The 17,065-nt window shown below is 45.6% G+C and overlaps 1 protein-coding gene across 1 annotated transcript in view; it reads right to left on the bottom strand.

Annotated features, from left to right (window-relative positions):
- The window catches only part of LOC309566192 (integrin alpha-IIb-like), a 98,354-nt gene that overhangs the window by 60,292 nt on the left and 20,997 nt on the right, over nucleotides 1-17,065 (bottom strand). Inside the window, exons 9-13 of the mRNA XM_082271278.1 lie at nucleotides 15,921-15,961; nucleotides 13,677-13,727; nucleotides 7,914-7,966; nucleotides 5,582-5,790; nucleotides 3,715-3,897 (exon numbers count right to left, since the gene is read on the bottom strand). Coding sequence (XP_082127404.1) covers nucleotides 3,715-3,897; nucleotides 5,582-5,790; nucleotides 7,914-7,966; nucleotides 13,677-13,727; nucleotides 15,921-15,961 — 537 coding nt within the window. The remainder of the gene's footprint in view (nucleotides 1-3,714; nucleotides 3,898-5,581; nucleotides 5,791-7,913; nucleotides 7,967-13,676; nucleotides 13,728-15,920; nucleotides 15,962-17,065) is intronic.

Genomic DNA, 17,065 nt, shown 5'->3' with positions numbered 1-17,065 from the left:
CTAGGTAACCAAGAATCGATATGCCTCTTTGGCGCAGTAGTGCCAACATTGGGGCCAACACCTTCGTGAAGACCCGAGGAGCCGTGGCGAGACCGAAAGGTAACGCCACAAACTGATAGTGGTTCTCTTCTACGGAAAAGCGTAGAAACCGCTGATGTCCTGCGAAAATGGGAATGTGAAGATATGCGTCCTTGATGTCTATGGACGCTAGGACATCCCCTGGATGCAGGAAGGCTGCTACTGTGCGAATGGACTCCATTCTGAATTTTCTTATGTTGACAAAAGAATTGAGTGCCCTTAAGTCCAGAATTGGACGCACTTTGCCCTCTTTCCTGGGTATTGTAAATAGGTTTGAATAAAACCCCTGAAAACGTTCTGTCCAAGGAATGTGGACTACCACTCCTTGTTGTAGTAAATCCGTGACTGCTCTCCGCAGATCTTCTAAACGATCCGGGGATAGTCGAATATTGGAAGGGAAGAATCGCGCCGGTGGGAGAGATCGAAACTCGATCTTGTACCCTGACCTTATGACTTCGCAAACCCACTTGTCCGGGATTCTGGAAAGCCATGGATCCGGGAACCGGCGAAGACGTCCCCCCACCCCAGTTATGGGTGGGGGCGCACCTTCAGGCTTTGGACGATTTATCTTCAGGTCTGGAGGGGGCGGGCTTTTGCTTGCCCGACCAACGTCCCCTGAAGCCTCCTGAAGGAGCTTTGGAGGACTTAATTTTTTCACCCGCGGGACGAAAAAACTCTTGTGAGCAGAAAAAGAAGGCCCTCGTTTTTGACGAGTTCCTTTACCTTTAACATTTTGCGGTAAAAAGGTGCTCTTTCCACCCGTGAGATCCTTAATGATCTCATCTAAGTTGGCTCCAAATAGACGCTCTCCTAAAAAGGGGATATTAGCCAATGCTTTTTTGGAACCTTGGTCGGCTAACCAACCTTTTAGCCACAGTGTACGCCTGAGAACCACCGCTGAGACTGATGCTCGCGCCAATAATGGAGTGGCGTCTAACGCCGCATCACACACAAACTGTAACCCCTGTATCATTTGTTCCAACAAATCTGATACCGCCTGAGGGACCTCTTCTAAGTCCCGGCGTAACCACTTGGTCCATTCAGTTACAGCCTGCGAAACCAGACCAATAGCAATTATTGGTCTGAAAGCTGATCCAATCAAGGTAAACATGGTGCGAGACATAGCTTCTATCTTGCGATCCACTGGATCTTTAAAAGACGGAGCGTCTTCTAGAGGAATAACCGTGGCTTTATTCAATCTAGCAATTGGTGAATCCACCACAGGTGGTTCTGTCCATTTCTTAATGAGGGTTTCCTCAAACGGATAACGCCTGTTAATGCGTTTAGAAATAGTAGAAGTGCGTTTTGGCAGACTCCATTCTTCTTTGATTGGATTGCCAAAACATTTGGGCAATGGAAAAACCTTCGCCACTTTGATGCGTTTTTTAGTCCCAAAAGGGATTTCAGTTTCAGCTATTTCCGACGGAATACCCTGTAATCTTAAGGTTTCTTGAACAGATACAATGAGTGCGTTTACCAACGCTTCCTCTTTGGCTATGGCTGATGCCGAAACATCCTCCTCACTGTCTGAAGAGACAGTACACGAGACACCAATCCCAGATGAAGTACCTGCAACTGCAGAAATAGGCTCAGAGTCTGAATCCGAGGTTTCAGATAATAAGGGGTTAGGCGGGGGTCGCTTTCTTGCGCCCTGTCCCTGACAAGCCACTTCCACCCGGGACACAAAAGTTTCCATAATAGCTGACAATGATTCAATCGTCAGTGGGGTGCTGGAGGATCCTGCAGACCCCTCGAGGGGATCCGGAGGAGATACATGAGTGGCAGGGCCCATGTTAATTCAGGACACTTTTGCCAGAAAAAACAAAAAAAAAACTTTTTTTTTTTTTTTTATGTGTCTCCCCCTAGCGCAATAGCGCCCCTCAGAGTACCTGCTTCTCGATCCCCACAGAGAGAGAGAGAGGGACCCCCAAGGCTCACCAACCGATGCAGTGAAGTTTCCAACCAACTGCAGTCAGCGTCTGTCTTTTACAGACTGGAAGGAGCTGTTGCTTTTTCCCGGGTAGAAGGACGTGGCTCCGCCCCCTGTGTACGCCTCCGGCGTTCCCAGCTCTCCACGAGGTAGCTGGGCTCATGAAACATGGCCGCCCCCATACAAGAGACATTAGACTCCAAAAACATGGCGGCCGGCGTGACCTGAGGACATACATGCACCTGGTCTACGGCAAAATGGCGGCGGACCGCCGAAATCGTTTTTCCCAGCACATCCACCTGCATCTCTGCTAAGTGGCGATTTATTGATCTACAGGAGATACACTACAAATAAGGTAGGATTATACCTCCTATGTCTGCTGTAATGCTACAGTCTGCTGGGTAGAGTGTTAGCTCTCAAACCAAGTCCACTTCCCACAAACACATACTGTATTTACAAGGGGGACTTTTAGTGTCAGATATATACTGACCATGTATGGAGGGGCCCATAATTCATACTGCCTCATAACGAGGAAAGAAAAAAGGGAACGTTTACTCACCATACCGAACCGACAGGCACCCTCTCTTCACAATACCCTCTCCACCGGGGTGGGGGGTTGTGGACCACTCCGGACGCCTCGACTCTCTGGTTCCTGGCGTCCAAGCGAGACTTTTAACTCGCAAGGTCAGTCCCTCCACTGGGACTCCGTCGCGGCCGACCCAGCGCGGAGCTCTGGTCTGCACGCGCTCGTAGGCAGAAACCGGGGTGACCACTGGATCTCAACACCCAGCCCGTCGCCCGGCCCCGCATACTTACTTGAATGTGTCGCGGCCGACCAAGCGCAATGCAATGGTCTGCGCGCGCTCGTAGGCCGGCTGGGGTGACCACTAGTGTCGCCCAGTCCGGCGTATTTGCTTGAAGATCTCACAGGAAAAAAATACTGGAGAAAAACTGCCTAAAAAAATCTTTTTTTTTTTTTTTTTTTTTTTTAAAGAAAAAAATCTTGCCAGGACCAAAAAGATCCCAGCAAGGAACTTAGGTCCTTACTCCTGACTAGACAGAAAAAAAATGATTCCCTGTAGCAGAGAGAGGGAGGATATACCCTCAGGGACTGCCCCTAAGGTGGAGCCAGAACGTTTTGTCTTTCTGCCTAGTCCTACTCCTGCGGAGACAACATAACCCAGCTCTTGAGAATCAAGAAGACTACGTCTGTCAATGAGCGATAGAGAAAAGGGGATTGTAAGGGATTCATTGTATAAGAAGGGGCCAAACAAGATGGCTGCGGCTCTCTGAAAATGCAGGAAAAAATGCAGAAACTGGCTTAAAACCAGCAGATGTGTAGGGTCTAGTTGGCATTATTTGCATCCTATGACTTCGCTTTTTCTTAGTGGTGCACTCAACTAATCTACAGTGGCTATACAAGGAGGCATCAGTATTTACATTTTATCGTGAACACCAGCCACCATACACCCAGCCTTTTCTGATCTCATTTGAAGACTAGGAAAAGTGTCACTAAGTAGAAATGAAATCAGGGAACATACACAATAGTAGATGAGCCCACACTCTGTAAACTTTAGCCGTTGGCTCTCAATGACTGTACATTTTCAATCACAAAGTTGCTTAGGAGTACAAACCTAAACCCTTTTGAACAAAAGCAACCTGAAGACAGGATTGGGTTGTATTTCTGCTTAGTTACAGCCTTTTACCTGGATATCCATTCTGATCAATGTCTTCCCCTCCTCTCAGAGAAAAGCCAAACCTGGATGAGGTCTCTGGTTGGCCCTCCAGAATCTGCGATGGCTGTGTAGACAAACCGGACTTCTCCCCCTTGTATATGTATACACAGCCTGCTCCAGACTGTCCTCCAAAAGGAGAGCCTACAGCCACATCTAGAGAAAGACAAGCCGTTAGTGAGTGATTTTGAGTACATCATGTTTCACAAAACGGGAAATTAAAAATGATATATTATGTAGTCTACCAGAATAAATGTACGGATTAACGTAGAACCTGTAACATCAGCTTTGACACTAGAAAGCTTCAGACTTTTCATGAGGAAAAGAGAAAGGATTCTGATAAGATAATGTTTATAACTGACAGGAGAGGAGTCTAGAAAACAACATACTGAAAGAGGCGCTGGGAACTTTTAGACTTAACACATGTAGTCAGATGAAGGAAAACTGCCAACAAGCTCAATAGCTCTGGTAAGACAGCTTTTACATAGCAAGGCTTTCTTTAATGGGATCCCAACAATAGGTCAAACCATAGAAATAGAGAAAGAAACCAAAAATGGATAAAAGAGTTCAAGATCATTTTAATTGTTGGTAAAAAAAAAAAAAAAAAAATTGTCATTGAGTGCCGGTTCACACTGAAGCGGCACGACTTAGAGGGCGACCTGTGAAGTCGCGTGCACCGCGACTTCGGCGCGACTTGCACGGACTTCATATAATGAATGTCTATGCAAGTCGCTCCAGGTCGCCCCGAAGTAGTACAGGAACCTTTTTCTAAGTTGGAGCGACTTGTGTCGCTCCTATTAGAACGGTTCCTGTAGCACACAATGGACCGCGACGGACCGCGACTTGTCAGGCTGACAAGTCGCCTGACAAGTCGCAGTAGTGCGAATGGACACTACGTTTCAGAGGCAACACCACTTTCCTTTTCATCAGGGCCCAACACGGGATAAAACCTGGATGGGACCAGGCTGGGCCTCCATTGCTGCTCAGCAACTACTGTCAGGTTGTTAGTCCATGTACTCCAGAGTTCAATGCTGGTTCCAACTTAGATCTGCAAAGTCACTTGAAGTCCATCCAAGTTTTACCCTTTGCTGGGCCCTGATAAAGGGGAGTGGTGTTGCCCCGTAAATGTGTTGGCTGTTTTTAGGACTTTCTTTTAGCCAACAATTGAATTTATCCTAGACTCTTTTATCTGGTTTTGGTCTGGCACTCCTTTCTGTATTTCTAAGTAGAGGAGTCTACATTAGTTCCGGTTCACATTACACATTATTGCGGCTGTGGAGATCGCATGTAATTCGGAGCGCACTGCTCCTTCATTACATGCGATCTCATGTGCGGATGCAAATTCAGCCATACACTTTATATGGCTGAATTTGCACTGTATCCGCACCAAAGACGCACATGACCCTTTTTTTCAGCCGCATCAGGATCGGATGGCACAGTGGTTCACACTTGTGTGATCCGATCCTGTGCGAACTGTCAGATCGCACTGCGATATGCGATCAAACTGGGGGTGTCGTTAACATTTAATTGACACCCCCTGCGTATCGCATATGGCAGTGTGAACTGCCAGATGTGCAGATGCGATGCGGGAACAGGCTGCGAATTCGCAGCCTTCCCGCATCGCACAAGTGTGAACCGAGCCTTAGGCTAGCCAGGTTGGTATAAATATTATAAAAGGAGCTACAATTGTGTTAGATCATAATGATTTATCATGAGAAAAGTGGAATAAGGATATGGGGACCTCTTTCAGCACATCAGACCATGCAGGTATTACACAGACTAAACTTTGTATATGGCAAAATATGATTTGGTGGTCACATAGAAATGCGTCCTCTCATACCATTGTATCCATCTTGATCCAGGTCTCCTAGGGGAGCAATGGAGGCACCAAACTGCCCATAAACATATGTCCCACTGAGGATCTGAGGGTCTTTGTCAAGAATTGTGGGGCTGTTCTGTTTATAAATGTAGACTTGTCCAACTTCCAGGAGTTTTCCGCCTGCCTTGCGCTCAATGTAAAGAGGAGCTCCCACCAGCAAATCATCAAGGCTGAATGAAATATACATAAAATGTGACTAGCCAATTATAAACTATGCATCTTATGATAAACTAAGCTCTAAATCTAAAATTCTCACTCACTTACAAATAGCAAAGGCATGTCAAACATGAAGCCTGAAAGTTTCAGTTAAAGACTACCTACAGCCATTTTTTTTTTATTATTTGAGTTGGGAAGAGTTAAATGTTTCAGAGTTTTACCTTCCATTAGTGACCCCATTTGAAGATTTTTGCTCACCTATTGTGTATGTGACATGTGCAAGAATTGAGGGAAAACTATGCAACAGGGACATAGACACAAATGAAAATCTGTAAAAGCAGTAAGAGCGCTACACCACTGGTCATAGAGCTCAGAATAATGTTTACCAAATAATAAAAAGAAAAAGAGAGCTCTGCATTGAACGACCTGCTGGCGGCATTATCCATTTCTACAGTTACAAGTATTATAAACAGGGTGGGACAAGGGGTGGGCAGGAGGGGAGGCTGCCCTGTGCACTGTGGTATTATGTGACATGGGGGGTGCTTTGAGGATATTGGTAGGGGAGGGATTTGAGTTGGGAGGGGAAATTTGGGAGCGACAGGGGGTAAGAATTATTTTAGGAGGGAAGTTTGTGGGGTGTGCCAGGAATGGTGACTTAGGGGGATTTGTGTTGGGAGGTGGGATGGGGAGGGCGATTTGTGCTAGGAGGGGGGATTTGGGGGCTTTGTGCTAGAAGAGGTGATATGGTAGAGGTTGAGGGTAATGGTGCTAGGAGGGGTACATTTTGGGGGGGGGGGTTGTGCTAGTATATGATTGGGGGGGGGGGGGGTATTTGTGCTGAGAGCAGGGATTAGAGGGATTTGTGCTGGGAGGGGGGATTTGGGATGGGGAAGAGTGAATGTGTAATCAGAGGGGATATTTGAGAACTAGAGGATTTGTGCTAGGTGGAGTGATTTTGTTTTTCAGGGGGAGGGGACATTTGTGCTGGGGTGATTTTGGGAAATTGGGGGGGCAACAATTTGTGCTGGGAGGGGGGATTTCAGCAGGGGGGGGGGCAGTTTTGTACTGGGAAATGTATGCTTCGGGGGCAAGCATGCAGATTAGTGCTCAATTTTTTGGGGGGGGGGGGGGTAGGGGGGATTTTTGCTGATACATAATGCTCATACATCTTAGGGAAAAATGAAGGGGGCGCAGTTTGACATGTTCACCCTGGGGTTTAGATGACCTTGTCCTGGCACTGATTATAAATATCCTACTGAGCTCAGTAAATTTTGAGGTCACATATAAATCCTGAGGAAGTAGGGAGTGTTTGAATTCCCGAAAATTCATTGGTTTCTTTTTTTTTAATACATTTTTTTAAAACCTATTCTGGACTCTATGACCCAGTGTGATGCCTTTACTGCTTCTTACATATTTGTAGAACCCCCTATCCATTTGTTGGGGGTGCTCTGGTACATGTGAGCAGCCTCACCAAAGTTAATCAGCCTAATCAATGAAACAGTCATTCACAAAATTGGATATTACCAATAGGAGACCCAGCACCTCTTATGCATGTATCCAAAAATAAATATCTGACAGGGGATCTAGCTCTCCCCTTCTCTAGTCAAAGCAAAGCAATTTTATTTCTGTGTACGTTGCTGTTGTTGCTGATTTCCTGTATGGTAAAGCTTTGTCAGCAGGACTGTAAATGAGGGTCAATTCCTCATGATGAATCCCTGGATGTAGTAAAAACCTGATGGGGGTTCTAACCTTTACCCATCTAGTAAATTAAAAAAAAACAGTTTGGGCTGAACATGCACTTTAACTCCACTTGCAGCCTACTAGATGCATGAATTGCTAAAGGGGAAATAGACATTAAAGGTAGCCTCTTGTTAAACTGATACATGCTGGGAACACCTATAAAAATATGCCCATTTCTGATCTGCAAGTGTGTCCATGTAACATACAGTGTGAAACCCACCCCGACTAAAACAGTGACTGCGCCACCAGGTTTTCTTTTAAAATATTGCCAACTATATACAGTAACAATACAAAGATAATACTATGACTGCAGTACCCCAAAACAAGCACTAGAGGACTCTTGATTCAACCTTAAGAAACTATTCATACAACCATATTCTCCATTTCCAACACTCACTTATCACCATTGATGTCTACGGCAGCCACCGAGTGACCAAAATATGCAGCAATCTGAAAAAAGGGGAAAACACGCATTAGATGCTATTCACAAAAAGCATAATGCATAGAGGACGTTCATTACAATGTGCCATTTACTCTTTTGTTTTACAATCTAAAAGGTTGTTTTTTTCTTCCAATTCCCTATGTATTATTGATCCTGAATTAACTGCACACAAATTACTTATTGATTTTTTTGCAGAATAATATTTATATTTCTGACCGCATTTTAGTTCTATCTATGACCCCCATTGGAGATATTTTTTTCCCCACTTCCTATGCCTGTGAGACCTGTGCAAGAAGAGCAGGGTGCAATTGTCCATGAGACTTAAAGCTGAACTCCAGGTATAAAAAATTTCATTTAAAGAGATTCCTTAATATAGAAAAACAATATATATATATATATATATGTACAGTCAGGTCCGTAAATATTGGGACACTGACACAATTCTAATCTTTTTGGTTCTATAAACCACCACAATGGATTTGAAATGAAACAAACAAGATGTGCTTTAACTACAGACTTGCAGCTTTAATTTGAGGGTATTTACATCCAAATCAGGTCAACGGTGTAGGAATTATAACAGTTTGTATATGTGCCTCCCACTTTTTAAGGGACCAAAAGTAATGGGACAATTGACTGCTCAGCTGTTCCATGGCCAGGTGTGTGTTATTCCCTCATTATCCCATTTACAAGGAGCAGATAAAAGGTCCAGAGTTCAGTTCAAGTGTGCTATTTGCATTTGGAATCTGTTGCTGTCAACTCTCAATATGAGATCCAAAGAGCTGTAACTATCAGTGAAGCAAGCCATCATTAGGCTGAAAAAAAACAAAACAAACCCATCAGAGAGATAGCAAAAACATTAGGTGTGGCCAAATCAACTGTTTGGAACATTCTTAAAAAGAAAGAACGCTCCGGTGAGCTCAGCAACACCAAAAGACCCGGAAGACCACAGAAAATAACTGTGGTGGATGACTGAAGAATTCTTTCCCTGGTGAAGAAAACACCCTTCACAACAGTTGGCCAGATCAAGTACACTCTCCAGGAGGTAGGTGTATGTGTGTCAAAGTCAACAATCAAGAGAAGACTTCACCAGAGTGAATACAGAGGGTTCACCACAAGATGTAAACCATTGGTGAGCCTCAAAAACAGGAAGGCCGGATAAGAGTTTGTCAAACAACATCTAAAAAAGGCTTCACAGTTCTGTAACAACATCCTATGGACAGATGAGACCAAGATCAACTTGTACCAGAGTGATGGGAAGAGAAGAGTATGGAGAAGGAAAGGAACTGCTCATGATCCAAAGCATACCACCTCATCAGTGAAGCATGGTGTTGGTAGTGTCATGGTGTGGGCATGTATGGCTGCCAATGGAACTGGTTCTCTTGTATTTATTGATGATGTGACAGCTGACAAAAGCAGCAGGATGAATTCTGAAGTGTTTCAGGCAATAGTATCTGCTCATATTCAGCCAAATGCTTCAGAACTCATTGGACGACGCTTCCCAGTGCAGATGGACAATGACCCAAAGCATACTGCAAAAGCAACTAAAGAGTTTTTTAAGGGAACGAAGTGGAATGTTATGCAATGGTCAAGTCAATCACCTGACCTGAATCCGATTGAGCATGCATTTCACTTGCTGAAGACAAAACTGAAGGGAAAATGCCCCAAGAACAAGCAGGAACTGAAGACAGTTGCAGTAGAGGCCTGGCAGAGCATCAACAGGGATGAAACCCAGCATCTGATGATATCTATGCGTTCCAGACTTCAGGCTGTAATTGACTGCAAAGGATTTGCAACCAAGTATTAAAAAGTGAAAGTTTGATTTATGATTGTTAAAGTGGAGTTCCACCCTATTTTTATACTTACCTCCATCTTCTCGCTCCGGGTCACCTGAAAAAGAAATGGATAATCGCATATTTTTTTTTTTTCTACTTACCTCGTAGCGAAGAAAATATACTTACCTTACTTCCTTCTTCCTCCTTCCTCGGCCGCGGCCCGTCGTCACTTCCTGGCTCTGCAATGATTCCTGGGAGCTGGACGTCATAGCTCCCAGGAATCATTGCGCCTGCACCGGCCCCGACGTCAGTTCCGGGTCGCGCGCGTCATCCCCTTCTAAACAGCTTCTGGGCATGCCCAGAAGCTGTAGAGGGATGACGCGCGCGACCCGGAAGTGACGTCGGGGCCGGCGCAGAGCATCGTGGGACCAAAGAAGGCGGAAGAAGACGCCGAAGAGGACGCGCTGGCTTCAAGCTGCCCACATCTGAGATGGCAGCGCTGGACAAGACGTTTGCAAGGTAAGTATTTGTCCTAACAGGTAAGTGCAACCCGGGACAGATCAGAGGCTAGCCATTGTGGAATGCACTAGCCCTGACTGTCCCGGGGGTATTAAAAAAAAAAAAAAAAAATCCAGGGTGGAACTCCGCTTTAATCTGTCCCATCACTTTTGGTCCCTTAAAAGTGGGAGGCACATATACAAACTGTTGTATTTCCTACACCGCTCACCTGATTTGGATGTAAATACCCTCAAATTAAAGCTGAAAGTCTGCAGTTAAAGCACATTTTGTTTGTTTCATTTCAAATCTATTGTGGTGGTGTATAGAGCCAAAAAGATTAGAATTGTGTCAATGTCCCAATATTTACGGACCTGACTGTGTATATATATATTGTTTTTCTATATTAAGGAATCTCTTTAAATGAAATATATATATATATATATATATATATATATATATATATTTTTTTTTTACCATATAATATCAGTACATTCCTTAGTAGCCACAAAGGGGTATAAATTCACTTTGTGTGTACTAAAGTGCATTTAAAAACCAGGCTATTAACTTTTAAAAGTAGTGGTGACATCATTACTGTACTGTGCATAACCTACAAAGAGAAGAGCTGTGGGAGGGGCCAACAGGCCTATCTTCTACAGGTTGCCTGCGGAAAACTACAGGAGGGGGCAAAGACAAGGCCAGTCACTCTGCACAAGGAGAGAGAGCAGCACTGAGCATTCTTTAACCACTTCAATTCAGCTTTCAATGCTGTCACACTTTGAATGACAATTGAGCGGTCATGCAACACTGTACCCATATGACATTTTTATCGTTTTTTGAAACGGTATTTAATCACCACCGGGTTGTTTTCTATTTTTCATTTTTTGCCAAACAAATGAAAAAAGATGCTTTTCTTAGTTTCTGTTATAAAATTTTGCAAATAAGTAATTTCTCTCCTTCACTAATGTGCACTGATGAGGCTGCACTGATGGGCACTGATAGGCTGCACTGATAGGCTGCACTGATGGGCACTGATAGGCACCACTGATGGGCACTGGTAGGCGCCACTGATGAGGAGGCACTGATAGGCAATGCTGATGGGCAGCACTGATGGGCACTGATAGGTGGCACTGATGGGCCTTTGATAGGAAGCACTGATGGGCACTGATTGGCACTGATAGGGCTGCACTGATAATCATGGCACTAATGATCAGTGCCCTGATTATCTGTGTAAATATCACACTTGACAGTTACCGGATCTCCTCTCCTCATGTTGTGACAGCGCCTGAGGAAAGGAATGCCGATAACTGGCAAGTGTGTTTAGATGTGATAAGCTGTGATTGGATACAGCTGATCACATAGTAAAGTGCCGCTGTGATTGTCTCTTTACCATAATCACAGAGAATGCCAGATGCACACCCCAGGGGGCGCACAGGGAGAGAACCGTGCTGTAACTGTCTTCTGGCTATAGCGTAGGCATAAAGTGGTTAATACAGTGGTTCTTAACCTTGTTGGAGGTAATGAACCCCACCAGTTTCATATGTGCATTCACCGAACCCTTCTTAATTGGAAAAAATAAAATATGATTTTTTTCAAATTCAAAACATAGGTATATATTATTTTAGGTATATATTTATACATAGGTGCACAAAATGAACAACACCATTAAAATATGATTTTCACACAAAAACATAATAATGAATATTTACTGCAAACTAGTGTGACTTCTGCTGTTGTTTTTCAGAGACCAGTTCAGAAATGCGCGGCTTTATCTTGGCAAGTGCCACTCTCATGTCATTATCATGTCTCATGTCACCTCACCCTGGCCTGCTGTAAGGGGGTATCTATATGGGGGATGGGACCTCACCTCACCCTGGCCTGCTGTAAGGGGGGATCTATATGGGGGACCTGGTCCCCCATATAGATCCCCCCTTACAGCAGGCCAGGGTGAGGTCCCCCATATAGATCCCAGGTCCCCCATATAGATCCCCCCTTACAGCAGGCCAGGGTGAGGTGAGGTCCCGTCCCCCATATAGATTTCCCCCCTTACAGCAGGACAGGGTGAGGTGAGGTCCGGACCCTGGCCTGCTGTAGGGGGGGATCTATATGGGGGACCCCAGAGTGACCTAACCTCACCCTGGTCTGCTGTAGGGGGGGATCTATATGGGGGACCCCAGACTGACCTAACCTCAACCTGGCCTGCTGTAGAGGGGGCTCTATATGGGGGATCTCCCCTCACCCTGGCCTACTGTAAGGGGGGATCTATATGGGGGATCATGTCCCCCATATAGATCCCCCCTTACAGCAGGGTGAGGTGAGGTCCCGTCCCCATTTAGATCTCCCCCCTTACAGCAGGCCAGGGTGAGGTGAGGTCCCGTCCCCCATTTAGATCTCCCCCCTTACAGCAGGCCAGGTTCCCCATAAAATAGATGCCCCTTTACATAGTCTTCACAGTGTTCTCACACAGTCAGTCAGACAGTCAGTCACTAGACTAGTACAGCCAGTACTACTCCAGTCCTACCTTTTTTTCACCTGTGTCACAACTCCTGATCACAGGCTAGGTTTTCCTCCTGCAGGCTGCAGCACCACTGTCACCACTGGCTCTCTGGCCTCTCACCTGCCGACTTCTTCTGCTGCTGCGGCTGCCGGGCCTGGTGGCTCTCTCCCGCGCTGCGCTGGGCAGCCGCTGCAAGGGTTAGTCCCTCCCCCAGACAGTCCCTCTCCGCACCGCACACCTGGCCTGTCTCCCCCCACCACTCCACAGTGGGCGACGCCGTCTCCGGCTGGATTGGATTCGGCCGGGAGCCGAGCTGCACAGCCAGCAGTGAGAGTGAGCCAGGGGCAGAGAGAGCTGCGAGTGCGAGCAGACTCATCGGGCAGCGGCGGCCAGCCTATCATGACAGAGTGAGTGACATGACACTGCAGAGCAGATGCACCCCCCCCCCCAGATGTTGCGCTCGGTGCGGCCGGCCCCCCCTACACCCCCCACGCTATGCCACTGGATGTTATGTATTTCCATGATGACGGCTCGGAGCGGGAGTGGAAGGACATGCCCGAAACTGGAGAAATAGTCCCTGACAGCGAAGTGGTACTAGCGGAGGGTGTGCTGAACCCTCGAGACTGACCCACCGAACCCCTGGGGTTCGATCGAACCCAGGTTAAGAACCACTGGGTTAATACAAAAAGACAAAGTTTCACACTGAATCACTGCACAGATCTGGAAGAAATACACAAAGCACACCAAGATTCAAGGAAGAATACACATGGCTCTTGTATTTCAACAATATTTCCTAATCCCGGAGTTCAGCTTTAAAGACATGAACAGCAATAAAAACAGTGTCAGAAGTTCCAACCTTCCCACCATACTAAACATGTTTTAGCTTTCCTCCTTGTACCTATTGGAAAGGTTTCCTGTCACTTCCTATCCTTACAATTATACAAATAAACCCACCTGATTTCCTAGGATTCTGAAAAGTGTAAGGGGACCGCTGTATATTTCAACCTGGAAGAGATAAGAACTGAGTCGAGTTTGCGGGTTAAAGGAATTGTGTCAAGAGAAAGAGGCAGTTTGTGAATTTTTTTTTTTTGCATCCGTATAATATTAGGCATGAACAGGTTATAAAGATTTTTTTATTTACTGCTTTTGTTCATTTGCTCCATAAAGTTATAGGGACCGATAAGCTATTGTGTTTCTCACAGTTTTTTGGCACACTTGACATGTGCCAAATAACCACTATAGTGCACCAATGCTTTTGATTCAAAAATTGACAAATCGCAAATTATGGTTTGTCACAGGAACGTTGATGTTTCTGCACCCTTGAAGTGATTATCTGAGCTACAATGCAGCACAGATATTCGTCGCAGATCTCCGCCTGACCTGATCAGACACAGATCTGTACATCGGACTACCTCCAGAGGTTGCTAGGGGTTCTTTGAGCTGTAGATGACTGATCTCTCATTTGATGGTGCCTACATAATTCCAGGGTCATCACCTGCGGCGGCGGGCAGGTGACCGGGCGGTGACGGTGAGTGACTGATGCACGCACCGGCACCGCCCCCGCCCCCATTGCGACGTGAGCGGGATGTCCTGGATGATGATTGGTCCAGGCTGGAGACTGGACCAATCACAGCCAGGATATCACGAAAGTGGGGGTGTCCTAGCGCTGTGCCCTGCGCCCAGGTTACGCCCCCAGAAGGCAGCCAATCTGCGCCTCTTCTGGGTCGTAAACCCCACCCCCCCCACCCCCCCACAGCCTCCACATAGGCCGGCGAACGCAATTTTCCTTTTTTAAAAAACTTTATTGCTCTTTTTGTAAATTTTTTTTTCTTTTTTAGGGGGGGCGGCACCCTGGCGCCCCCTATGCACAGGCCGCCACTGGTCATCACCACTTGGCAGAGCCAGTAGTATAACCAAGGATCTTTTTAGCTGAATATAAGGGTGGCATTCTGACCACAACTGTAAAGGTATTTTTCTTCCTATTGACTTCCAATGTATAAAGCATTTTTTTTCGTTGCCCCCAAATTAAATGATTTCAGTGAGGGTTCCCTGGGACCTACTGGCCACTGCCCAATGTATAGTTTATTCAGTCCATGGTGTAAAAAATTTGGTGAGCCTGGTCAATCTCTACTGGACACTTCTACTTCTAGGATACACTGGAATGCTAATTCTGAGCCAGATCTCATCTAACGTCAGTATCTGACGACACAAATGTGCATATATTCCAAAGGGCACACCCTTGTGGAAAGCCTCTCCAGAAGAGTGGAGTCTGTTATAGTCACAAATGGGTAGGGCACCTCCATAATAATGCCAATAGTTTTCCAATTTGATGTCCAATAAGCTCTTATCAGAGTGATCTTCAGGTATCAGAAAATTACCGGCCATACAGTGTAGAGCATTTCTTTCCTCGCATCCTACTAACTTCTCTGTCACTTCTAGCTCTTTATTAGAAACATAGACAAGTGATGGCAGAAAAAGACCAAGTGGCCCATTAAATGATGCCCCTTTTTTATTAATTTGGTTTATTTCAATTTAACCTGAGTTACGTTAGATCATTGCTAGTAGTTCAGTGAATCACAGGCACATCAGCTAAGAAAGCAATTAATTTGGTGACACTAAATGAGAAAAACAGACAGGTACATTGATAGACCATTCAACATCTTGTGAAAGAAGTTTCATATGTTCTTGTAAAACAAGTAAAAATATTGATACAAAGGAATGAATAGATGGAAAACATAACCAACTCCAGTCAAAATCTTTCTTTTACATTTCAACAGAGTGAGTAAGAGACAGAACTCATGCCAAATTTTTATCCCTATCCCGGTGATCCCATGAGAAAAAAATGATTGTGGTGCATTTGGCATTGGAACAGAAAGACCCTGAGAGCAATAAAAACCTGACAACCCAATCCAATCCATGCCCACACTAATAAAGAAAGGTTTGTTGCTGTCTATGTTCCAGAGAGAGGGACCTTTCATAATTTCCTGTACTTGTCATGTGCTGTCAGGAAGGACAGGAAGTGAAATTACATTTTGTCAATGGGGACACAGACAGCAATAACCCTTACCCACTCGATAAAAAACCAAAAAAAAAAGGTTGAGCTTAAATTCAAACATGGCCTAACTGTTGCATTTAGCATTAACGTCTTCCACATTGCTTTTGTAAGAAGTCACAGTAGCGATAATTTATTGTACTAACCAATCCTTTGTTTTCAAAGTTTGGAGCACTGACGATGATTTCTGTAAAATAAAAACTACATTGTTATATTTTAGCCTCCACTGGAATAACTCCTGAAACGCCTAGGGCGGAAAGACTTGGACTCAACCTTTTATTTTACATTTAGACTTGATTCCATTTCAACAAATATAAAATAGCACCTAATAGACACCACAGTTTGACCACACTGCCTATTTTATTCTGTAATCCAGCAGCTTGGTTCAGACACACTTCCCCTTCTGGTCAGACACAACCCCTCTCTTCCTCTGCACTACCAGTCTGCCTGATGGAAGACACAACCCCTCTCTTCCTCTGCACTACCAGTCTGCCTGATGGAAGACACAACCTCTCTCTTCCTCTGCACTACCAGTCTGCCTGATGGAAGACACAACCCCTCTCTTCCTCTGCACTACCAGTCTGCCTGATGGAAGACACAACCCCTCTCTTCCTCTGCACTACCAGTCTGCCTGATGGAAGACACAACCTCTCTCTTCCTCTGCACTACCAGTCTGCCTGATGGAAGACACAACCTCTCTCTTCCTCTGCACTACCAGTCTGCCTGATGGAAGACACAACCCCTCTCTTCCTCTGCACTACCAGTCTGCCTGATGGAAGACACAACCTCTCTCTTCCTCTGCACTACCAGTCTGCCTGATGGAAGACACAACCTCTCTCTTCCTCTGCACTACCAGTCTGCCTGATGGAAGACACAACCCCTCTCTTCCTCTGCACTTCCAGTCTGCCTGATGGAAGACACAACCTCTCTCTTCCTCTGCACTACCAGTCTGCCTGATGGAAGACACAACCCCTCTCTTCCTCTGCACTACCAGTCTGCCTGATGGAAGACACAACCCCTCTCTTCCTCTGCACTACCAGTCTGCCTGATGGAAGACACAACCCCTCTCTTCCTCTGCACTACCAGTCTGCCTGATGGAAGACACAACCTCTCTCTTCCTCTGCACTACCAGTCTGCCTGATGGAAGACACAACCCCTCTCTTCCTCTGCACTACCAGTCTGCCTGATGGAAGACACAACCCCTCTCTTCCTCTGCACTACCAGTCTGCCTGATGGAAGACACAACCCCTCTCTTCCTCTGCACTACCAGTCTGCCTGATGGAAGACACAA

Source organism: Pelophylax lessonae, assembly GCF_965119305.1.
Source record: "Pelophylax lessonae genome assembly, chromosome: 11".
Lineage (NCBI taxonomy): Eukaryota > Metazoa > Chordata > Amphibia > Anura > Ranidae > Pelophylax > Pelophylax lessonae.
The sequence above is the reverse complement of the archived record's forward strand: the minus strand, read 5'-3'. Positions and strand labels throughout refer to the sequence as shown.